General features: G+C 43.1%; 1 protein-coding gene across 1 annotated transcript in view; it reads left to right on the forward strand.

The window, feature by feature from the left end:
* unc5b (unc-5 netrin receptor B) overlaps nucleotides 1–25,032 on the forward strand; it is a 50,264-nt gene that overhangs the window by 16,582 nt on the left and 8,650 nt on the right. The window contains exons 2-8 of the mRNA XM_044373634.1: nucleotides 17,887–18,117; nucleotides 18,359–18,502; nucleotides 18,881–18,984; nucleotides 20,084–20,264; nucleotides 20,650–20,817; nucleotides 21,353–21,517; nucleotides 23,487–23,519. Of these exons, the coding sequence (XP_044229569.1) occupies nucleotides 17,887–18,117; nucleotides 18,359–18,502; nucleotides 18,881–18,984; nucleotides 20,084–20,264; nucleotides 20,650–20,817; nucleotides 21,353–21,517; nucleotides 23,487–23,519 (1,026 nt within the window). The remainder of the gene's footprint in view (nucleotides 1–17,886; nucleotides 18,118–18,358; nucleotides 18,503–18,880; nucleotides 18,985–20,083; nucleotides 20,265–20,649; nucleotides 20,818–21,352; nucleotides 21,518–23,486; nucleotides 23,520–25,032) is intronic.

A 25,032-nucleotide genomic window follows, 5' to 3' on the forward strand; every position in this document is an offset into this window, starting at 1 on the left:
GGAGAGCAAAACAGAGCCTAAAGAAGAGTGAATAATGGACTTACATTTATCAGGTGGCCAGAAAATCGACGCAAAGCTAATGTTGCTTTGTATATGCTAAGTGCTTGTTTGTGCTATCCCCAAATGACCAAAAAATCTGATTATCTATTTATTTACAGTCCAGTGAACATACAGGAATTGGTTTTGATGATTTTGTTGATGTACTGACTGTGACACTACATATAATCTCTTCAAACTAATTTCTTCAAAAGGACTTCAAACTGTCCTTTTTTGTTGTAATTTCCCAAATCATCTGTTTTCTTTACTAATCTTGAAATGGGTACAAGTAGCTAAGTGCTGTCTGATACTGTAAGGCCCTATGGATAAAAGTGTCCACCACATTTGATAGATATCAAATGAATGCTTAGGTACAGTATGTGTAGCTGAAGGAAGTGGACTATTATGCAGGAGTGTATGTGTTACAGTACAGTAGGTAGGTACAGTGTTTCATTTTATTGCAGTGTGAGTCTTTGATGCTGCGTCTTTGGGCGGCGTCAGTGCTTTAAGCTCAGAATTCTCAAAGCGATTATACAAAATTAATCTACGTGAAGCAGAATAATCCAAAATACTAAAGGGGAGATGGGCTTCTCTGTTGTATGTGTAAATGTGTGTGTGGCTTCAAACCCCCATACATCATCTATACACATTTCATAGATTGCCCCATAAATCCCACACGGAGTAAAATCTAATCAGATCATGTAGTCTCCCATATGCTGCATGTGTGCTCTTGTTAATGCTGTTTGTGTGTAGATCCAGCCTATACACAAACAGCTCCAGTCCCTACTTGTCATATTTTTTTATCCATCAGACTGTATTATCCAACATAGTGATGGATTAAGCAGATGACTTGTTTCTACCTTGTCACATTTAAGACAAAGGAGCTGCAATAGTTGGATCCTGGATGTGTAAATTTTGTTTGTTACTTTCACCCAGTTCTGTCTCTCCAGGACTCCATGTGTGTGTTCATTTATCTAGTCTCAAAGCAGAGCGCTTTCTTCAGCTTTTCATCCTTAAGTAATCAATATTGGTCTTATGAATCCAGGTCATCTTGGCTCCTGTGGCTTCTCTGTCTCCCCTTCTCTCTCCCACTCTGTCTTGATCAATCTCTTTGAGTCTTTTTTCCTCTCTTGCTTGTACTCTCTCTTCATCTTTGTCTTCGTCCTCTCTATTCCTGTCTCTTTTTTTCCTGTCTTCACGTTCTGTCTTCTTCCTCTCGCTCTCCCCTCCTGAAAAATTACTTTGCCCATCTGGACAGAGCCCTGCATGGCCGTTAAACTATTAGTCCTCGTGTGGCAGTGATTAAAAATAGATCAGAGAGTCAGAATTAGTCAAGACTTTTCTTCCTCTTCAGCCCCCTCTTCTCTATTGGCTCATGTTAGAAATAGACATAAGATTGAAAGTGAAAAGTTAGTAACAAAATGTCCCAGGATTCACATTTTTTTCTGAGCCTGTGTGTGTGCTTGTGTGTGTGTGTGTGTGTGTGTGTGTGTGTGTGTGTGAACAGCAGTGAGTGTTTGTCAGTGAGTATGTGTACCGCCTGCGGGCTGCGGACCTCCTCGCTGGGTGCTGTCTCATGTCGAGCGGTGTGTTTGAGAGGCTTGTCGAGGTAAAGCTCCTGTCAGCGCCTGGCCGGAGGGAGTGTACTGATGAAAGGCCTCTTCATCATCCTAATGGGATACACAAACCTCTTAACCAGTACTGCTGCCATGGCTTCAGCTGGGTGAAGCTGAGGAGAGGGAGAGACAGAGAGGGAGAGCAAGAGAGGGAGTACTGAGTGACTAGCCAGGCCACACACACCAAGGACCACACTGAAAACATACACAAATGCACAGGTCAGAAAAATGTACAGTGTAAACAAAACAATGCTGTTGGGAGTCCGTGCAGAGGAGGAGTCGTGACTCCGGGCTGCCTCGGGTTTGTGAGCGGTTCAGTGGGCTAGGGCCATTAGGATCTAGGACAGAGTTAATGCCCTGCTGTCCACTGGAGCCACAGATATGTGCCCCCTCATTCAGCTGGCATCAACTCAAAGCAAGGAGACCAGAAATATGTCGACTTATACTTTCAATCATGTCTTTCCCTTTGATTTGCTAGGTGCATTTGAATACAGCATATAAAAAGATCAAAATGGAAATACCAGAAATAGAAAGACATCTAAATGTAACAAAAAAAATCTCCTTGATTGCTTTATTGATGAAGCAGAGTTCCAGTTTCAGAGAGCAGCTCTTTTTTAAAGTAGGACCTCTTCACACCTGCACATTTTCACACCTGGAAGATGCCCAGAACAAACACAGTCTGACCTGCTGGCCACTGAGCAGCTCTACTGGACCAGTGGGTCTTGCATAAGAGTAACTTTTGCCACAATACAATGTCATCCAGAATGACGCTGCATGACGCGGCAAGTGCACATTCCTGGTTGTAACATGAATGCTGCATTTCTATTGTTTGTCTTGCGACTGTCTGGACAAAACTGACTGAAAAATCATTTGCCGCAATGATAACTTTCCAAAGTTGTAAAATCTTGTCTCAGAGCATTATAAACTGCTACTCAAACTGGATTTCCTGGATTATACTTTATGTGTCACCAGTGCCTGAAGCAGGGATTAAGACATACTGGAGTTACTAACGTTATTAATACTCAATTAATTGTATAAGATTGTTGCATCTTCTGCAGTTTTCAAATAACAGTTCAGTCAGCCATCTCACATGGAATAAATTGTTATGTAAATGTAGAATATGTACAGCATTAATGGCTCTGACGTCGTTGCACCTAAGGAAACATCAAGCTCAGCACAGCAGGGAGTGAGGAGCAACATTACTAGCTGCCCCCCAAAGGGCAAGGTTTATTCAGAGTCTACAGGTGAATACTGGGGTGGAGGTGGTGTATGGGCAGCAGCTGCTGCTGTTGCATCCACTGTCAGAACACACAGTATTTCACATTTTATCATGAAAACCTTTTTGAAATGTGTTCACTTGGATGGAAAAATACTTTTTTGAGTTTTGTCTGACTCCTGAGGAGTTCCACATGAGTTGCTGGATCAAGGGAGTTTGCTTGACAATGTGATTTGACCCAGGCTGGAGGAGGACACGCGGTCAGAGCGTGGATCAAAGCACCAGTCCGCTGCAGGGGGTGACAGAGGGAGGAGAGTGAGAGGTGAAGAAGAAGCCAGAGAGAGATCGGGAAAGATTCTCTCATCATTATTGTCACCGTGTCACACACTCTGGCCACTCAGTGTCACCATTAGTCTGTGCTGGCCCTGGGCGTCTGGCGGTTGACACTCTGCCTCTCCTTCCATCCATCCATCTCTCCCTGTTTCAGCTTATGCACACATACACAAGCACTTTTCTCTCTCACTCGCAGCCGTCTATTATATTCATCTATGCCAAGGGGATTTTCATCATGCTCTCTTCATCACAGCTCTCCATCACCGCCACCCCATGCCAGTCCAGTCATATTTGTAACGTCTGGAGACAGACTAGAACTCACAAACACAACAACAAACACAATCTCATTCAGGTAACATTAGTTTGCTTAGAGCTCAGACATAAAAAAGACAGGCAAGGGGTCAAATCCAATAGGGGGCAGGCAAAGGGAATCAAAAATAAAGAAAGCAGTCAAAAGGTCAGGAACAGGCAGACATGAATGACATACTGGAAAGCTAGGCGGAGAGGGAATGCAACTGGACCAGTATATATACACAGAGGGACTAACGAGGGAATTGGATGCAGGTGAGTAGGTGGGCGGAGAAACTCAGGTGAAGGGAATGAGGTAGTAAGAGGCTGGAGGAAGCGACTGAAATGACAAGAGAATTGAAAACAGGATCAATAACAAAGCATGGCAGACGAAGTTGTGGCAGTATTGGTCCTGGCCTGAGGCTCTGAGATGTCCTCTTTTCTGCTCCAGCCCAGTGCCCATCCCATCCCCGGGTCAAGGACACGGTCCATAGCTACAGTGAAAAACTTTGACATCAGGCAGGAACCAGATCCTCATGAATGATTGATGTGCGAATGCTGACTCATCACACTGGGGAAAGAACCAATATTTTGACCTGAAACATAACAAGATTTACATTTTTAGAGAAGAGAAGAGATGCACAGGCCACCCAGGCAGCAGATAACTTTGCAGGGATGCTACTGGTCCCTTTGTGCAATGCAGAGTTATCAGCTCTCACTGTTTCACAATCTGTTAGCAGCAGAGATTGCCAGATATGGAAAAGTTGGCTTGGCCTAAAGTGATAGTCTGCGAGATGCTTGCGCTTTAGTTATTACTTTTATGTTTTGGTTCTGCACTGCACTGAGATTACCTGGCAGTCAAACAGTGTGGTGTATTTTCCCTCCCTATCTCGAACTGCACATTTCCTTCTGAAGTTTGACTTCCTCTGGGGATTTTTTTTCTTGCTTGCTGTGGGATTGGATAAACAAAATGTATCAGAATAACTTAGAAAATAGCAAAAATGGACCCTTATTTCTGACAATCATGAGATGATAACAAGTCAATCCAGATTTGGTTCACTGAAGCATGCGGATTGGATGGAAAGCTCTGAGCGAACAGGTATTTTTCTCCACTTAGCCCTTCCTGCTTCCTTTGGCCTGATTTGAGCAAGTGTGTCCAAGCTGGGGCGGGGAAGGAAATTTATTTTGAGAGAATGATGAAGTGAGGCATAAAGGGAGTGAAGGAAAAAGATCAAAAGGATAAAACAGACATTAGCTTCCGCACAGGACTACTTAAGCTTACAAGACCCCGACATTTTGTGGGGTGAGGAGATTGAATCTCACCTCGATCTTCTTCCTCTCCATTAGTCTTCCTCTGCTATCTCCCCATCGCCTCTCGTCATATATCCCCTCCAACATGGATTTTCTGCCTATTAGTGCCCTAATCTTTTCTGTCCATTGTCTACCTCTCTGTCTCTTCCCTCCCTCTGTCTATTTCTGTCTCTATCTTTCTCATTTTTATTGTAATGTCTAGTTAAATATGTTTTTAGTAAATTCTGGTTAACAGGCTTAATATCATCACCAATAAATATGTAATTTTGTCAGTCCTTCGGTACATTTTGCCAATGTTTTTGCTTGTAGCCTATTTTCATAGTAATGCACTTTCATCATTTAAAACATATATTGAACAGTGCATTTCAATATTTTTTGGCCAAATTTCCAAAGCTCACAAACCATGTCTCCTTCCCTCTCACATACACACACAAAGGCTAGCCTACAGCATGTTGCTTGTTGTGTACTGCATATCTAGGGATTTCTCTGATGCAAGGGGACGCAATGAAGCAACAGAGTGACGCCAACCCTGCTGTGTTTGTGTGGGGTGTGATCATGCATCTGCGCATGCACATGTTTGTTTTTTCGAAATCTCACTTTCTTCGTCCATGCGTTGTCATCTCCATCACAATGACTTGGTAACAGTTATTTGTGAAGGGGGATGTCAGCATCAGTGTGTCATATGCTGTACACATTTATGACAGTGAGGTCTGCTCGTGTCTTCGTATATACCGTCTAACCCTCTGTTTCTGTGTGTGTGTGTGTCTGAGTGTGTGAGAAGTCATGCTTGTGGCCCGTCGATCCGCTGTCAATCCGGCTCATCTCCTCATCTGTTCATTAGCATGACAGAGGAGCTCTCCTGCCAAAGCAGTTAGTCACAAGAATCAGCCCCTGTCACAACACATTACAGCAGCAGGCATCTCTAATAGCACTGGCAATCCTGGCAACCATAGCCAATACCCACAGTACACACAAACACACACACACACACACAGACCAATCAAGAGTTGCACTTGATCTGCACCCAGGGAGTGTTTCTGTGTCTCCCTCCATCTCTTCCTCCCTCGCTCTTTCCATCCACATATCCTCCCTCCTTCCTTCTATCCCCTCTAGCATGGCTACCCACTTACAGCAAAGCTTACAGCCTTGTCATTAATCTCCCTCTTTCCTCCCCATCTCCCTCCATCTTACATTAGTTTAGGTCACCTGTACTTACCCTTTCATCTCTCCCATTTTCTTGTCTTTTCCCTGAAGTTCTCTCCCTGACTATCTCTATTTCCGGCTCCCTTCCTCCCACTCTCTGTCTTCATAATGCTCAAAGAGATTGAGACTTTTCATTTTTAATCCATCCGTCTTCCCCCGCGATGTTTTAGTTTCTTTCTCCAGCTCTTTAAGGCCCCCCCCCAACACTCTCCTCTCTCTTCATTATCACCTGCTCAGGGTGTCTGATGTGATTTGTACAGGAAGTTTGATCCGGCCGTCTTCCTGTCTATGGGGAGCCGAGTTGTCATATCAAATAATAAAAAACACATATGTTGTGACGCCTTTTGCCAACTCTTCTCACAATCACAGTTCATGCCTCTTGACTTAACACGTTGTCACGTGACAGGACTGCAAGACAACATTTATAAAATGTACTCAAATTTTAAACAAAAGAGCATCTTGAAATTCTGAGAGCTTGAATGGACAAACTGTAAATGAGTCCCACGCTGAATATGTGCTTGGAGACAAATGAAAGAGTAGCAGCGACTCAGACTCTTGTTTGTTGCAACAATTGAGGGTGTTTGGTCGAGGGACATGTAATTTGACTGTCTGTGTGTCTCCAATCTTACCGGAATCCCAGCCTGGGGTGGACTTACTGGTTTTCTCGAGGTTTGTGTATGTGTGAGGTCATGTACTCAACACCACCCTTACTTTGTGTGTGTGTGTGTTTGTGAGGGAGACAAAAGTGGGGTGAGAAAGAGTAGGGATTTACCTGTAAGGCAGGAGCTGTCAGTATGTCTTGTCTCAAGGAGTGGCCATCAGGACTGATTGGCATTTGACAGCAGTCCCCCCCTCCCCCTACCAATACACATATAAACATGTCTGCAGTTGTGGTAGTAGTATCAGTCCCTCCAGAAAATCACAATCTTGCGATCGCTATAATTAATGCAAATTCAACCAATCTCCACAATAATTGTGGGGCTTACAATTTTGCAAAATTCCCACTATTTCTCTGCATTAAAAGTGCTACTAGGAAGATTTTTACATCAATATATCATCGTAAATTTAATGTCCATACCTTGTGTTGAGAAAGAAAGACGACTGTGATGATTCCATTGATATCCTCTATTTTGTATTGATATTGAGTGGGTCAGATTCACAGGAGTTCTGCTGAAGGCAGTATGGCACAAAGTAAACCTGTCCAAACAAAACTTGCTTTATCAACAAAATTAACTCATTTACAGTTCGCAAGGCTCTTCAATCTCTCCTCTCATCATCAAAACAAACTCCATGCCGGTTGATCAGAAAAAACTGCAAAACATAAAGTGACAAGATTTATGGGAAATGTGGTCTTATCATGATAATTAGGCCACCAATCGTCACACTTCTAATCAAAACAACCAACATGACACATCATCGCAATTTTATCACAAAAAAAATCACATAAAACTTAGCAACTTGCATTGCAATTTTTAAGGGAAAACCACTGCAAAATCAAGCATTTTTGATTGCAACAGTTACAAAAAAATCTCTCCTGGAGGGACTGTAGTATTAGTGGACATAGTAGTCATCAAGAACTGAATAATATGGGTTATGATTTAATAAATATGGTATTAATGTGCATACTGCAGGACCCTGTCTATTTTTTTTAGGAATCCCAATGCACCATACAATTTAACGTCTCTTAATAAGAGATCTGCATGTGCATGATGCCACATCTGCTATTTGTTCTCTGAGTGGTCTCTTAGTGTGCGTACATGTGTGAGTAGTAATCAGTTGGAGGAGCAATGAGAGAGGACAGAAGAGTGACCTGGTGAAGGGAAGGAGAGGTGGAGTGTTGCAGAAGTTGGGAGAGAGGTGGATCAGAGGACAGGAGGAGGGGGGTAAACTCGGCTGTAGCCCCGCCGAGGCAGAGCAGAGTCGATACAAGTACAGTGGGATGGTGGGTGAGGCATGGGGGGGCTAGAGTGGGTAATTACAGGGGCCCAGAGAGGAGAGGCCTGTAATCAGCCTGCCCTCAGGAAGGAATGCAGCTCATCTTCTCATGTAATTACTGCCATTTAAATGGCCCCAGCCTACAAACACTCATCCCACTGTACTGCTCACCTATTCACTATATGTACAAGCACACACATACACACACACTCCCAGTCACTGTGAAACAATCAGTGACAGGGAGGGACAGATTTTCAACAAAACTTGCAAAGTGAGGTGGCAAAAGAAAGAGTGATGGAGAGACAGACAGATTACAGACAATGTGTGTGTGTGTGTGTGTGTGTGTGTGTGTGTGCAGTGTGTATCTCGTAGTTAATGGCTGTGTAGACTGCAGACCTCTAGAGGAGCCGGCTCCATGTGAATACCCACCATGGCAACCAGCCACTCTGGGTAGATTTGCGCAACTCTCATCAAGCAGCTGCGCAGTGGTGGAGCAGACAAGCAGTGGCGCCTTACACTCAACACATACAGTTATGTCTACACATGCACACACACTCACACACACAGGAAGGGGAAGAGCCTCATTCTACCATATGAGTTTGACCTCCAAGTAATAGTTGTGACATTGGTCTGTAATTTCGAGAGGATAATAGGACAACAACATTGTCTCACCCACTCTGTCTCCTCTCTGTTCCTCCCTTTCTCTCTCTCTCTCTCTCTCTATCTCCACCTTCTCTCTCACCCTCACCCTCTCCACCTCTGATAGTGATTGATAGTGCTACTTGTGTACGCCTGTGTTCCCATACAGTAGGTGGTCGCTGGGTCACACACAAACAGCACAGGGCCACTTTTTGATGGGCTATGATTAATGAGCTCTGTGGGGGGGTGGCGCCCCCTAGCTGTGATAGAGCACACGTTTGGCCACGATGTAGCCACCCCCCCTCTGTCTATTCAAATGCACCAGTAGCAGCAGTGGGCTTGCTGCTGCAACACAAGCACAAATCCTCTTAGCGCTCCCACTCACCCAGTCACACTCACCCACACATTCAAAAACACAGTCACAGAATCTCACTCAGAGTAGGCTGTCCCTTGCATACACACTGGGTAAATATAATCCATAGTCTGTTACAAACACACCCGCCAAACCTCTCACACACAGTTTGAATATAGTGTTGGTTCACGTAAAACAGCCACAAAATTCTGCAATATTCTCCCAGTTATCAGTAAAAAACACTGCTGACTGTCATTCTGTCATTGAGTCTTATTTACTGTCTGGAGCCATGAAGTTAGATGGCATGTTTACGTGTGCGTACGTGCGTGCGTACGTGCGTACGTGCGTGCGTGCATGTGTTTCCCCCCTGGTATACCCTCCAACAGGGCTGATTAAGTGTCATTATAACACCAATGGTTATGGGAAAAACGAGACAGACAGTGTGTCATTTAAAAAAGGGCAGGTCACACTTCATTTACAATTAGAGGGTTGTAGGGAAACACACCTTGCAGCTAAGAGTGTGGGATAACACTCTATTTACAAGCAGATCTGTAAATAGGGTCTTGCAAGCCTCTGCATTTATTTGCAGTGTGTGTGTGTGTGTGTGTGTGTGTGTGTATGTGTGTTACTATGTCCTCAGGCTTGCTTTCTCTCCTCCTGCCACCCGGACATGCTGGATGGACAAGCGAAGCATTTCTGTCACTCTGCATCTCCATCACCTGCTCGGCCTTCCCTCTCTGCCAATCTGCTTTCCAGCCTCCTGTCACCTCCCTCTTTCTTCTTTCACACACACACACAGACACACACACCTTTTCAGTCCCCCTCTCTGCCTTTCTCTGACTCACATAGATTCCATCTATGTTACTCACTTACACACTCTTGCACACACACCTCACACAACCAATTACATGCTTGCGCTTGTATCTCGATGAAACAGGGGAGGCTTCGCACTCCACAGAAATAGCCACTCTGCAGGCGTCCTCATTAACATGTTGGAACCAATCAAAGGTGTGACATTTCCACAGCTACGATGAACTTCCAACAAGTTGCAGCGCACAAGTTCCTGAAACAAGCATGCTAGCATGTGTATGTATCTGACAGTGGGCTCACAAGTGAGTGCATCTTTATGTGATTCATAGTAGGCAATATTTGTCTTAATTGTCTTTGGGGTTAAACTGTTAATGAACTATGAGAAGACTAGGAAAACTTAATTTACAACATTTGTTTGTGTCCTGTTGCATCCAGAGTAAGAAGGGAATACAACAATTTCATCTGTGTGTATAGTACAGCAACAGTTCAAGGATAAGTTAGCTTAGCTTAGCACTCACTCTAGAAAAGGAAAGCAGCTAGCATAGCTCAGTCATTAGTGAGTTACATCTGTGCCATGTTGAATATTTAACTTAAAATATACAGAAATAAAAATATAACGTTGAGTTATGCAGTTGAAGCAGTGTATTAACAAACTGTCTATTAATTTGTCCAGCACCTCTGTGCATCTAGCAGATTTTACCAAGTGCGCTCACTTGCTAATCACCTTGGTTTAATTAGCAAAGTAACTTAGCTGTTACATTACATCTGTGATGTAGCAGAGTTTCTTGAAGAAAAGGCTTCACATAGCTAACTACTTATGAAATTGCTACACATTAAATGCACAAGATACAATGTGTAAGTTGCATTGAAGTGTCTTGCTTTTGCAAAGCTAGGCCAGCTTCTTTCCCTTATCGCCAGTCTCTTAAACTAGGCTAACACATCATGGACCTGTTGCTGAAGTGGAGGCACGAAGATTAAACTGATATTGTTTTGTTTTTGTTTCTGTTTTTTGCCTGACTCTCGGCAAAATAGCAAGTAAGTGTTTTTCTCCAAGTGCCAGACTGTTGCTTTGGTCTCATCAATCTGTAGTTTAAAGGTCTTTTAATAAAAAAAAAAAATATTGTCAGTTTTGCTAGTTAGAGTGGAAGAAAACTTTCAGAGCTGTAGGCAGAAAAAAAAGGTAAGTAAGAATCATGAAGGACCTGAGGAGGAATGTTTGTGCCTGCCTGTGTTAGAGATGAGGTCTGTTAGTTAGAGAGTCACCATGGTGAGTACAAAGAGACAGGCTGCAGAGCCATGTGGAGCCACCGCAGGTGCACATCTTGGTGGTAGTATCAAAATATCCAAACAAGAACTTTCAAGGCCAATGTGTTGAAGGCATTAAGAGACAGTACACAGTGTTGGATCTGTGTCGCTCATAGCAGGACGTCAGATTCTGCTTCCTGCCTCCTGTTGCCTCACAGCAACCATAATGAAATGAAATTATGGCGTGTTTGTTAGTCCCTGGTGAATTAACAACATTTCCTATTAAAAGATGACCAAATTTCCCCCCCTGTCTGTGCTCAAAGGGGCTGTTTATACTCTAAGTGTTTGCACAAGTGTGTGTGTGTACTCAGTCAGATGGGTGAACTGCATGACTCCTCACACTCCGTCTGCCTTTGTTGATGTGAGAAGTGATGCTGCGTCGCTCCAACCTGCACTCATGTCGTCTCATGCCCTGCCTGATGCCATTACACACACAGACTGTCCCAATCACACATTCAGTGATTTTCCATCAAACCCATCATCTAAATCTTGACACTTGCTTTTTCCAGTCCTCACGTCTCCTCACTTCATCTTTTCTCTCCTGGCTGGTTTCTTCTCTCTCCTCCTGTAGAGAGTTGTTTTCAGGCTGATGACGATGAGGTCAGTCTGAATATCAATCACTCAATGTAATTGTCCTTTAAGGAAGGCAAGGAGAGACTGTCTCCCTCTATCCATCTCTGTCTCTTTCGACCTGCCTCTGTGTGTGCGTGCACGCGGCGTGCGTGACTACCTAGGGGCTTCCTCGCAAGAATGATGATAATGAGGTAGATTGGATGAGGATGATGGATATGGTCAGCCCGTCAATGTTGCATAATGGCTGCTGATCACTCTATTTATTGGCCTTGTTTCCTCTATCTCTGGCAGCGTTGTCTTATTTGACTGTCTGTCCTCACAGCTGTTTGTCCTTAGTGGTCTCAGTGAGCTGTTTGTGCTTCATAGCTGTGGGCTATAGTTTTTTTTCTCTCTTTGTGTGTTTGCGTTTAAGGCTGTAGGATGTCATTTGAAGTCGACTGGAGCTCCAGAAAGTGCTTTGAATCCAGCAGGCAGGAGGGAAGGAAGGCTGGAGTCAGCGAAGGGCAAGAAGTAAAGCACTCCTGTGTCAGACACCAAACTGGAAAGCAGAAGGGAGGAGCAGGGATGATATGCTGTTGTTTGTTTGTTTTTGCTCTCACAGGACACCTAAAATATGACTGTGGGGAAAAAAGAGATTCCTGATCTTGCCAAACACAACCTGACCCTGTGCCTTTTATAGTGTCTCTCTGTTGTTTGACTGCTTCAAAGTGTTCTCCCTTTTGCTTTATTCTCTCTCTTTCTTGCCCACCCCTCTTCTGAGTGCAGTGTTGGGATAGTGAGGGCTCTAGAGGGGACAGTAATGACTAACTCTGTAAAGGTAATGATAAAGTACAGACACTTTAGACTCCACTCTGGCTAGAGGCGTTGGGGCTAAGAAAATTACAGTCGTCCTTGTGTTCGTGTGTGTGTGTGTGAGATTGAGAGGATGAGAAAAGAGAGGGTGGAGAAAGACAGAGGACAGAGAGAACAGAGACAATTCCAGAGTCAGGCTGAGACAAAGACAGACATTACTGTGATTAATTTTCCTCACAAGCTATTGTAGAAGTCTAGCATTGTGTGTGCGTGTGTGTGCATTCTATGCGTACTCCATCGTCTCTCTCCTATCCACTTGTCTATTAGTGTCTTTTGACCTGTCTTTGGCCAGCCCTCCTGTCTTCCCATCTTGTCACCTCTCTCCTGATTCCCTCCATCTCTCTCCCACACAGTTCTGTCTTCTAGTGTGGCCTCGCTCCACCACTGTCACTCCGACTCTCAGTTACATTGTACTGAGGCTCTGTACTCCGCCACACACTCGCCGGAGGAGGGGACTCCTTCAGTTACACTATTTGAGTTTAGCATACATGAATAAAAGTGGGTGAGAATGTACTATATAAGCATAGGTTGTCATCTTGTGTCTGGGTCTACGTGTGTGTATGTTTGTGTTATTGTGCACTCTAGAAGAGAATACCCAGAAGCCTGTGTTTGCTTTCTAGCTGTCTGCTGTCTGTCATTACAGTAATAAAAGACTTGCTGTGCTGCACGGCGAGGAGTTCTTGTCTTTAAGGCTCTTCCATTCCGCACAAATTGCCGGCTGCTGAGCTCTGATGGATGTTTGTATGCTGGCCCAAAAACACAGGTTCCACTTTAAGCCCCCAGCTCCATTATCCCAGAGAGAGACAGGGAGGGAGAAAGAAGCTGTCTGTCTGTCTGTCTCCTACCACTATCATCCAAAAGTGTTTTAATTAAACTGTGCCTCTTTGCAGGCCCCAGAACACAAACACACACATACTGCTCAGAGAGAAGTTTATCCAAATACGCAAGGGCTCTCCTCCCATTCTGTCTCCATCTCAACCACCGTCTCTCTCTGTTTGTCTGTCTCTGCTGCCATTCCTCCTCTCTCTTCCCTTCCTCTTTCTCTTCTCTCCTTGCCCCCTCTCATCGCGCCTGAAGAGTGACAGGCTGTGTTTTTCAGCCGTTGTTTGAACACCGAGCGATCAATGCTGGACAAAGAGAAAGAGCGGGGGTGAGGGGTGGGGAGGGGCAACACAATTGGTTATTGACAGAGAATTCAAAGTCTGAAAGACTTGAGGCGACAGCTTAGTAAGAGGAGAGGAAGGGGATGGAGGGAGAGAAAACAGACAGAGAGGAGAGGATTGTGAAAGAGGCACGACGACAAACGTGATTCATGCTCATGGTTAAGCATCACTTTGAGTAATGTGTTAACATTAATTATTTGTTTGTGTTTGTGTTTGTGCACACCTGCATGTGTACTTAGTTGCAGTATTGTATGTGCTTAATTGAGTTTATACGCGTCACTTAAAATGGGGACTGCTGCTAGGGTGAAATCTGTGGGAGCAGGTTGTGTGTGCCTTGTAAGGGCACAAATTCGTGGATCTAAGTGCATGTTTTTGTGGTTCTTCTGTACTGCTCTGTCTTTGTGAGAGCCACTCTGAGTTTCACATGTCAAGTCTCTCAGGGGGAGAATTTAGCATAGTACAGTCAATTCTGGTTCATCCTTGTGTTTATAAGGTGTCGGTTTAGTTGTAGGTTGGTTGTATGGCTAAAATAAAATTAATTTTTCAGCTAGGATGTGGCCATGCTGATCCATCAGACAAATGTGTGATGCACAGTGAATTACAGGGAATCATATTTCACAAATTTCCACAATTTATAGAAGCATAATTTTGTGAAATAAAGTGTATTTAGATTTGAAATTACCCTGAAAGTCCCTAAGTGATATATTAAATGCATTCAGTACATATGCAATCTCAACCCGTGAATGCAAAACATTCAATGTGTGACCAAAACACCTGTTGAGATGAAAAAGCTCTGATGAGAATAAAAAGGGACCAAAGTCATATTGATCATGCTTAGAAAAACTTAAATTCCATGTAAAGGAAAATCAGAGATTTCTTTTTAAACAGATTACACATGTTAGAAAATAATTGCTGAACACATGTGAAAAGACTGTGAACTATGTAGTACTGAATTGACCTCTAAACTGTTTTTCACTGTTTCTGTGGTCAGGATTTTTTGGTCTGTAGTCTGTTGTTTGCTAAAGGCAGCATGCAATTCTTTCTTGCTAGCTTGGCATTAGCATCCTGATGTATGCTGCAATCACAACAGTAGATGTAAACTCTTTTGACAGATAGAAAGGTCTACACTTCACTATGAGATATTCTAGTTTAGCAGAGCAGTGCCTCTCGATAATGGCATTGTCTGTGCACCAAGCCATTGAAAAAACGACAATTTAACATAACGATGATTGGTGATGGATTGCTTGTTAACTGGTCTTTTAAGTTAAATTTTTACTGAAAGTCTACATTTACAAAATAGGTGCCAAATTAAACAGTGCCTCCTAGCTTTACTTTATTTTTAAAATATCATCCATGTTGCTTATCTTACACCCACAAACAAGGTCTATTTTAGTTCAGAGGCTCAGAGGTGCCTTCAGTGACACGCCCCCAGCATTTCAAGGCTCAGAATACTGCTTGTTTTTCCATGATTTTGAAACCTAATTGTATATACTTGGTGATTTTTTAATCATTCAAATTTGGCTGGATGGTTAATAATACATTTTCTGTGTTGTGAAAAACTCAGAACACACATTTATTATTGCTCTACATGGACCTTAAAAAGTAAGCAAGAACAGATTGAGCCAGTTTAGAGCATCAGAAGGAGTCAGAACATGAAATCGTAAAGCGAAATTAGTCATTTTTGTGCAGAGTTTGATTTTTAGCCACGTCTAAATGTAATAAATGCTGTATTACTTACTTATTGTAGCATATTTCCTCAAAATACTTTTCTGAAAATGTCAAAAACATTTCAGTGTAAGACAGCATTTTACATTCATTTCCTCACACATGTAATCAGTTTAACTATTTAACCAGAATAAACTTTTCTACTTAAACTGTACAGCGCAAGGTTTTAGGTGACGTAAAGGATAGCGTGAGGCATGTGGTTATGAAGGCTCAGGTTGAGGTCATGGGATAGTGAATAAATGTAGTCAGTGAAAGGTCCTTGTAGGAGAAGTCTCTGGAGAAGATCAAGGATGTGTTCGTGAGAAAGTTGAGCCAGACAGACACAGACTGAAGATGGTGTTGTTGGGCCTGGAGCAGCTGTTGCCCTTTTGGGACTGTCCTGTCCTGCTGCAGCCTCTTCTGTCCCGACAAGCCACTTCACCCATCACACGATACATTAGTGGAGTGAAGAAATGGTACCATCCCCATACCTGAAGATGGTACAGCCTCTGGAATCCCATGAATCCCCGCTAGCCTTGGTTTGAGCCCTGCCACAACTTTCTCTCCCACTTCCCATCACGCTCTGTGTTCCTTTTTGCTTTTCCTTAATGTCTCAGAGCAGACTCTGTCAAGGGGAACATTGGGATGGGGGGAGGGGAAGTGCTCACTTTCCTAAAATAGGAGATGGTATCTTTCTAAGTAGTTTCTCTTGTTCCGTGGTTGTGGAATAACGGATCATGTTGAGCTCGATACATTTTGAAAACTGAATGCTGCAAATTCTCCTGCTTTAAGTCTCATTGTTGAATCTGCCCTCACACCTCTTTCTTTACCCAGTGAATGCAGAGAATGAGATAGAAGAACTGTGAGGGTGCTATGACTAACTATGAGACTGCTGTGTCAGAAAAACACAATTGCCCATAAGCTGTATGTGTGTTGAGTGTGTGTCTGTATGTCAAGAAAAGAAAGTGCACTGGGCCGCCCATACCTTATTTGTATCTCCTGACTGGAGCCGACCCTGTCAATCCCCTGCACTCTGCTCCAGTCTTCCATTTAATGCTTATTGAATTCAGATCATTTTCATGAGCAGAACAAAGTTTTCTATTGGAAGGTCAGACCCATTAACAATTTATAAGAACCTGGATTACCCGAAAGGGAAAGTCAGAAAGTGATGGTAAGAGTTGATAGTAGATGATATTAAAGCATCGCATAAAAAGAGAGAAAAGTGTCTAGCATCTGCTGACTTAGATTGTCTTTGGGAACATACTTTAAAAAAGGTGCAAAATGTGTAAGGTTGACTGTTGTCAGATTATTCTTCATGGAAGAAGCTGCTACAGCCCTGTTGTTTGTAAGTGTTATGTCACAAGGTCATCCCCAGTTCAGCGTCTTGCTGAAGTACAGGAAGATACAAGATATACAAACATGAGCTGTGGCGAGGATTGGGTTTGCATCATGGTCTGCCACCCTGAAGCCCTGTAAACACACAAGTCTGACTGATGTGAAGTTTGGTGCCCAATGCCAGTAATAACAGCTGGGGAAAATGATAAATGTTAAGTGATGTGATGTATTTGACAGTGTATGCTGTGTTGTAATGATTAAGTGATGTACTTTATCATTATGATACTCTTGAAAATGTCAAGTCAATTCAAGATAATTATATTTATATAACCCAAAACAGGGCTTCACAATCTGTACAGCAGATGACAATCTATCTATATTAGACCCTTAACACCCCAGTGTACAGTGAATGTCTTTTTTTTATTTTTTAAATGCAGTTCTTAGTAGCAAAGTAATCCGTATATATACCTTAATCTGTGGAACTACTACTGTACCAATAGTAGCCAATAGTGGCACTGATATACTGCCTGGAATCTTCCCGTCATTATTAAAGTAACAAGTCAGAGTGAAGAGGTCAGAAATACCGTGTCCTTCCTGCCAGGAGAAGCTCTTGGCAGCATTGCCAGGAGGGAAGTGTCACATCGAAAATGTCAGGGGATAATGTGCGATCAACAGGACCTGTCCATAGAAGGTCATCAGTTCTCTTCCCCTACTGAGAGGCATGGACACTTCCAGAGAGACCGGAGCAGGAGGCCTGTATTGACCAGATTACTGGCAGTACAAGGGGGCGAAAATGTCACAGTGACCCTCCATTTACAGTGCAAACTGTCAGCACCTTAAATGTCTTCTTGAAATACACTAACAGGGTCGCCTCAATGTATACAGTGACACAGTGCTGACAGATTTGTTCACACATGCCCTGCAGGTGGATGGAGATACACAAGACAAACTGTCACACACATACACCTTCCCTCCAGGTATATGATAGCTTATTGATCCCCGAGGGGCAAATTTGTCATTTTGATTATTTCTTACCTCCTCAACAGTGAGGTCAGAGTGCATTATCGGCCACAGAGCAGCCATCCAAATACACAATTACACTGCTGCACTGCTCAAGTCCGCCTCCAGCAGGTCTTTCACAGACGTGGAAGCTCTTTCCATTGCAGAACAGTCACCCTAATCACTTCCACCTGTGTCTGTTGCGTGTGTTTTCAGAGAGCAGCGACTACAGCGAGGCCGAGGTTCTCCCTGACTCCTTTCCGTCGGCACCAGCAGAACCTCTCCCAGAATTCCTGCTCGAACCAGAGGACGCTTTCATCGTAAAGAACCGGCCAGTCCAGCTACGCTGCCGGGCGTCACCAGCCACCCAGATCTACTTCAAATGCAACGGAGAATGGGTCAATCAAAACGACCACATCACCAGAGAGAGCCTCGACCAGATCACAGGTGATACTTACATGTACTGTAAACACAGCTACACACACATAGTAATGTCACCTTGTGTTTTACAGACATAAACATCATACTCAATTACAGACATCATTTTCAACTATATAATCCATTAGCTCCTATAGGGTTTTATGAGCACGTTAACGGCATTTGGCCTGCAGCCAATGCATTATTTATATGCACTGTGAAAAATATGCCCCACTAATCTCTCGCTCTGTCTTGCGCTCTCTCTGCTCAGGTCTGGTTTTGAGGGAGGTGGATATCTCAGTGTCAAGAACTCAGGTGGAGGAGCTGTTCGGGTTGGAGGACTACTGGTGCCAGTGTGTGGCCTGGAGCTCGGCTGGCACCACCAAGAGCAACCGTGCCTATGTCCGCATTGCATGTCAGTACCAAGGCTGTGTGTGTATGTGTGTGTGTGTGTATGTTTAAGAGAAAAAGGAAGGAAGAGAGACAGCAGAAGGGCAAATGTTTCTTACTTTTGGCTTGTCATCTGTGTCAGCTTAAGTATATATGCAAATAAATCTGCTGTAGCACTCCATCTTAGTCCCCCGTGGTAATGTGTGGCGTAGTGTGATTGACACTGTGCATGTTTATGAGGGTATGAATTGGAAAAAAACGACAGGGTGACAGAGGCTTTTTACGGCTTTGCCTGGAGAGTGTGTGTGTGTGTGTGTGTGTCACAGCGATAAACAGGGTGTCACTGTGCTGTCAAGACGCAGCCTTCACTAAGTGCTGACCACATATGTGTTGTCCCCTTTAGACCTGAGGAAGAACTTTGAGCAGGAGCCGCTGGGAAGGGAGGTGCGACTCGAGCAGGAGGTGCTGCTGCAGTGTCGCCCCCCAGAGGGCATGCCCGCCGCTGAGGTACAGTAAATCTCTCTCTCCTCATCCCCATGCTCATCTGTTTCTGTCGGTCTTCCGCCCCTTTTGGGATTAAACTTATATTTTTCATACTGATTGATAATTGTTCTAGTTCAACCCCTAGATCTAACTTATAAACCATCAATCATGCACCAAAATTATGAGCTTCAGTCTGCAACACAAAACACAAGGGAGCAAAGTAAAGGGCAAGCCGCTGAAGTTTGAGAGATTTAAGTCTATCAAGCTACAAGGCAGCATCAAGAAAAAGCTCCCTGTACTTAAATCCACTTTGTGTCATATTTTAATGCTAAGCTGCTCTAGCAGCACTTCATCAGTTTTATTGCTTTCATAAAACAGCAGTAAAACAATATATAGAAAAAGAAAACTAAGTATTCATATATTTTTATAATACAAGTAAATATTTATCATCTTCCAAGCTGTATTTTTATTTTTAATGGCTACGTGACATTGTTATTATGTGACATAAAAGCGTGATTGCAGGAGAGCATTGATATATTTGATAATTAATGGTAATTATATTGTTTATGGTTTATTATGTTCCTTAGTAAGGAAGATGTTTCAAAAAAAAGTGGGGGAAATAGAGTTTGAACAAAAGAAGCCACTAATTAGTATTTTTTCTTGAGCAAACTAAAAATAATCAAATATTGACCATGTTTGATCAATACCACATGTGGCATTGAAGTGTGCTGTGATGGCTTAATACCCTGCAGGTTTGTAGTGTTTACTGAATGGGTCTGTGAGTGGTGTTCTGACACATGTTTATGCATACACACCAGCTGATTTGTATAATAATTTATGTGAAGAGTGAAGAGAGAATCTGCCAAAAGAATTAAAGGAAGTTCATCATTCAAAATTGCTGTGACACAGAGGGTTGAGAGCGCGAGTTGTATATATCCCACTAAATTATTAGCTACTATGGTTACTGCTGTTTAAAATAGTACCTAATTTATTTCATTTTTAAATTGTAATTAATTTAACTTATGGGATCACGCCAGAGATTTCTGTCTTTACAAGAAAGTATTTTAATTTATTGGTGTGTGTGTATGTGTGTGTGTGTGTGTGTGTGTGTGTCTCATTCCAGGTGGACTGGCTGAAGAATGAGGACATCATAGATCCATCACAAGACTCTAACTTTCTGATCACCATCGACCATGATCTTATAATCAAACAGGCCAGGCTCTCAGACACTGCTAACTACACCTGTGTGGCTCGTAATGTGGTGGCCAAAAGACGCAGCAGCACCGCTACTCTCATTGTTTATGGTAATATACACACTTCCTTTTCTTCTGCTCTCACACCTCACATATGAGGAGGAATCTAGTATTATTGTTGTTCACCATAGATGAAATTAAACATTATGAGAGAAGCTGAAAGAAATGTATTAAATGTTAGGGGGATTGGTTTATAAGTCAACCCTTTATTCATGAATTCCGGGTTAGTTTGGTTTAGCATTGCACTATGTTGAGTGATAATAGTGACAAAACACAAATGGGAAAATTGAATATTTTAGCAGTTCTATACCTAAATTAAATTAAACTACACATAGTGGAATTTTGTACTTTTATGTAAGACAATGGTAAAACTTTTAATGAAATCTGATTCTGATCACTCACTGTCTGTCTGTTTGTCTGTCCGTCTGTCTGTCAGTGAGCGGAGGATGGTCCTCTTGGACTGAATGGTCGGAGTGTAATGCTCGGTGTGGGCGGGGCTGGCAGCGACGAACACGTAGCTGCACCAATCCTGCCCCTCTTAATGGAGGAGCCTTCTGTGAAGGCCCACCCTTCCAGAGAGTGACCTGCACCACACTGTGCCCAGGTGAAGATGACATACTCATCTGTATTATTTATATCTTCTTCAGGTGAAGTAGACACGTACTGGTATATCAGGAAATTTCCGAAACGGTCCATTTTATGGGAAGTACCAGAATTAAATTTAAAACTTTTAAAACATCTACATCAGATGTTGGGTTTCTCTACAGGAGGTTCAACTTTAGAGGAAACCAGAATGTTTTAAGGTCCTCTCAAATTTTTTTCAACCAACCAGGAAAGGATAGCTTTCAGTCAAGTAACTGCTCTGGCGTCATCATGGAAAGTCATTCACATCAGGAACACAGTGTTGTCTGATTCGGGCACTTACTGCTTTGGCCTGTGTGTCAGACCATCCTGACTCAAAAATGGTTTAAAACAAACCAAAGAATGGGTTTGCAAATTGCAAAATGATGCACCTCAAACCATTACATATGCTTCATGTCGCATTCAAACGTCATGCTCAATTCCCCTCGACCTGGAGTGATGGAAGGTATTTAGCTGTTAGTTTTTAAATGTCTCACATCTCTGCTGTCTCATTCCAGTGGATGGAGGCTGGACAGAGTGGGCAAAGTGGTCCGCCTGTGGGACAGAGTGCACCCACTGGCGCAGCCGCGAGTGCCAGGCCCCCCCACCCAGGAACGGAGGAAAGCACTGCAGCGGCAGCATGATGGAGAGTAAAAACTGTACTGAGGGGCTGTGTGCACGCAGTAAGTCACCTAGTCAATGCATTCGAATTTGGGTGACGGTTACATGTCCAAATTGAGTAAATATTCAGTTCATATATATGTTTTATTGATGTAATGTATCCAAAAGTATTAGTTCACTTACAAATTCAGTAGTTCAGTTGTTTAATATCTGAAAGAATATAATGTGTCTATCAGGGTCAATTCCCTAACAGCACATTTGCTGCTTCAGGTGGTTGTTGAATTCATAATAGAAAATCTTGCAGGCAGTGATTTTGTTGCTCATAGTTCACTTTTATTAGGTGCATTGCATTTCAAAGCTATTTTGTACAGGGCAATATTCCCAAGGTGTTTAGCTATAGCAGCGGCATTGGGAAGAGCGTGAATGATGTAAAGAGAGATGAAAGGAAAAACAGCTAAATCTCAGGCAGATGTTTCATGAAGGAAAATTTAGGTTCACAAAGAGAGAAGGCAAGTGATCCACATCTAAAAAGCACAGATGGAGAGAGAGAGAGACAGAGAAAGAGAGACGGAATGCGTGGAGTGGGAAGCGAGCATGACACAGCCAAGTCGAAAAATTGAGCATATGAGAGTGAGTCAGACTCACACTGACACCCAATGTGCAGCCCGTGATGAGCTGGGAAGAATCCAGCTGACAGCGCATTAGAGTCTTAGAGACGCACATCCACAGAGGCGGTGAGATACATTCAAGTGCACACTTAAAATGACATACACACACACACAAGACACAAACCAACACGCCCGAGCATGCAGACGAACCTCCTAAACCTCCTGCACGTGCAACGGGGGGGGGGAATCATATGCACACTCGGAGCAACACTGTGCTTCAACTCTATCTGACGTACACACGAGTCTTGACATAAACAGGCTTCCATGGAGCGGCCAGATTAGACAAATACACTTTCTGATTTGGCTGCACAGAGCAGAGCATTCTCAGGAGGTCGTCAGGAAAACATGCACTCAAGTGACACGAGGGGGAAGATGGGAAGCACTGCACTGTAAAAAAAATCAGTAAATGTGTCACTTGGCAAACTACAGGTTACTGACTGCCTTATTTTTTTTCTCAGCACGTTAATATGAATATTTTGTTGTGAAGAATTGTCCCAGTGACATTGAATCATTGCATTCTTTGCTTCAGACAATCAAACAGAAGCTCACTCTAATGTCTCATAAGCTAAATACACCAGGTCATAAATGTAAAATGCTTTGAGACACCACAAGCCATCGTCTTCACTGCATATTGGTGGTTTTTAATTGGTGTTGGATGAATGGGAGAGTCGGGGGAACCCATTTGTTTTGATGATGCGTGGGAGAGAAGGTTATTTGGTTTGAGATCTAGTAAGCGACACAATCCGACATTCGTCAGAACTACTCGCTCAGTGATGATTCATATTGGTGATGATTCATATCGGTGTTATCTTGGAAAAGACTGTTCCCGTCAGGATGGAGGTGTTTTGTTTTGTTTTTTTCATCATAGGATAGAGGTGATAACATACCCTGTAGGGGGTATACAGCGATGTTAGTGGCACTGACAACATGGTTTCAATCTACATTGTCTCCTCCGTGTACCACACAACACCACCATCCTTGCTCATTTTCAAAACCATCGTTATTTCTGCCACTCTCATCTAAATGATAATAATCTCTTTCAGCCATTTTCTAATCAGCTTTTATTGTCATTTTTCTATGTACATTATATAAACAATTATGCTGAGCTTACACATTCATGCTCCAGTGCTGGCCATTCTCACACACTTGTAGAAAAGGTTATTTTCTTTAGATATTTTCTTGCTTGCAGTATGCCTTTTATGTTTACATTTCTATTTTCATATTGATGAGCTATTGTTTACTTTCCTGTTTCTTCTTTGTATTATGTTATTGTATCTTTCATTTGCATAACGACTAAGTCCATCCATTTTTATGTTGTGTTTTTTTTTTCTTTCTTCTCTTGTTTTTTCTCCTGTTCAAACAGATAAAAAGATTTCTATTGAACATGCAAGCCATCGTAAGTTCACCTTCCCATGACTTCACCCTCTTACTGCTCACTGTTTCCCTCTCTCATACTGTCTGTGTTTGTACAGTACGTGTGCGTGTGTGCCTGCCTGTGCGTGCATACAGGTTAGGAGTCCTAACATCTGTGTTAGCATGTGGAGCTGAGTGCGTGCAGCGTTTTGTGGTGAGCCTGTCTATCCGCACTTTGTTGTCATCTCAGATCGAGTTCAGTGAAGACATGCCTCACCTTCTTGTCCGGCCTGCTTATGAATGTTGTTATCCCGTCTTGTCTAGTCTGTTGACTAAGCGTAGCATAGGTTTCCGAGCTGGCTCCTTGTTAGCACATCGTACCATTTACATAGCAGCTTGCTTCAACTGTGGATAGAACAAAAGAAGATACAATTACAACAAACTGATTAATAAATTATGGTATAATTAGGCAAAATGCCCCAAAACTATTCATTTCACTATAACTCAACATGGCAGAGGGGAAAATCTGAAAGCTCTGTTGACAGAGGGAGCAAAATGACATGGCTCTAAGCTGAGACACTTTGATCTATAGGCTATGAGGTGAAAGTATAGCACTTCCTGGAGAAAAACAGTTCTGTCTGACTTTCAGTTAATCTGTGATATAGTTTACATTTGAAGTGATGGTAATTCCTCTAGCTTAATGTGACGTGGGCTCAGGGGAGAGCAGCCACGGTAATGCACCTAATTCGCTATTGTTCCGTTTCTGGTAATAAGTGCGGACGGCTGTCGGATTCGGTTCCATCGCGCCACGTGAGCATGGGAGCTCTCCTCTGCCAGCCCGTCTGCCTCCGGCTTTTCCTCTCCTCCACACTTCCTTCTACTCTTACTGCTTCTCTGTAGCGTCTGTGGTTTCCTCCAACTTCTTCCCTGCTCTCTTCTCCTCTTTTAACATGGGCCTTTAACTCAAGCACTGCTATCCTTATCGCCTCTCTCCTCCTCACCACACTTATAATCCCTCTGTCCTCTCAACAAATCACAACCTTATCTAAATCATTCCCATCCCTTTTGCCAAATTGCCTCTCCTCTAGCTCTCTCCTCGGTTTATCCAGCCTGTCTACTCCTTTTTTTTTTTTTTTTTTTTTTTTTGCTCCTTTTTGTCTCCCGCCAACTTCACTCCTTGTCTTCTCCTCTTTTCTGCTGTGGTGTGACTGGCTCACGTGTCTGAGTTGGGTCTGGCTCTGCTAGTGTTGGGGAGTCACAGCTAAACAGGCTGTGGTGGGCCTGCTGACCAGTCACAACCAATCACCCAGCAGGAAAAAAGAGAGAGAGCCAACAGGGAGCAGGTGAAGTTAAGGCCAACTACCCTCCTCACCCTACTTCCACCCATGCTGCTTTTTGGTGTCAGATGTACCTCCTGCGGGCTAGTAGGAGCTAGTTTCCAATGTTGCTCGGATGATCTTTAACAAAAAAAGATACAGCTTTCGCTAGAATCAAACTGGACGCTGGGTACATCATAGCAGGTATACTGCCAGAGTAAAAGAAGAAGAATAGGTTCA

The sequence above is a fragment of the Thunnus albacares genome, chromosome 14, assembly GCF_914725855.1.
Source record: "Thunnus albacares chromosome 14, fThuAlb1.1, whole genome shotgun sequence".
NCBI classification, from domain to species: domain Eukaryota; kingdom Metazoa; phylum Chordata; class Actinopteri; order Scombriformes; family Scombridae; genus Thunnus; species Thunnus albacares.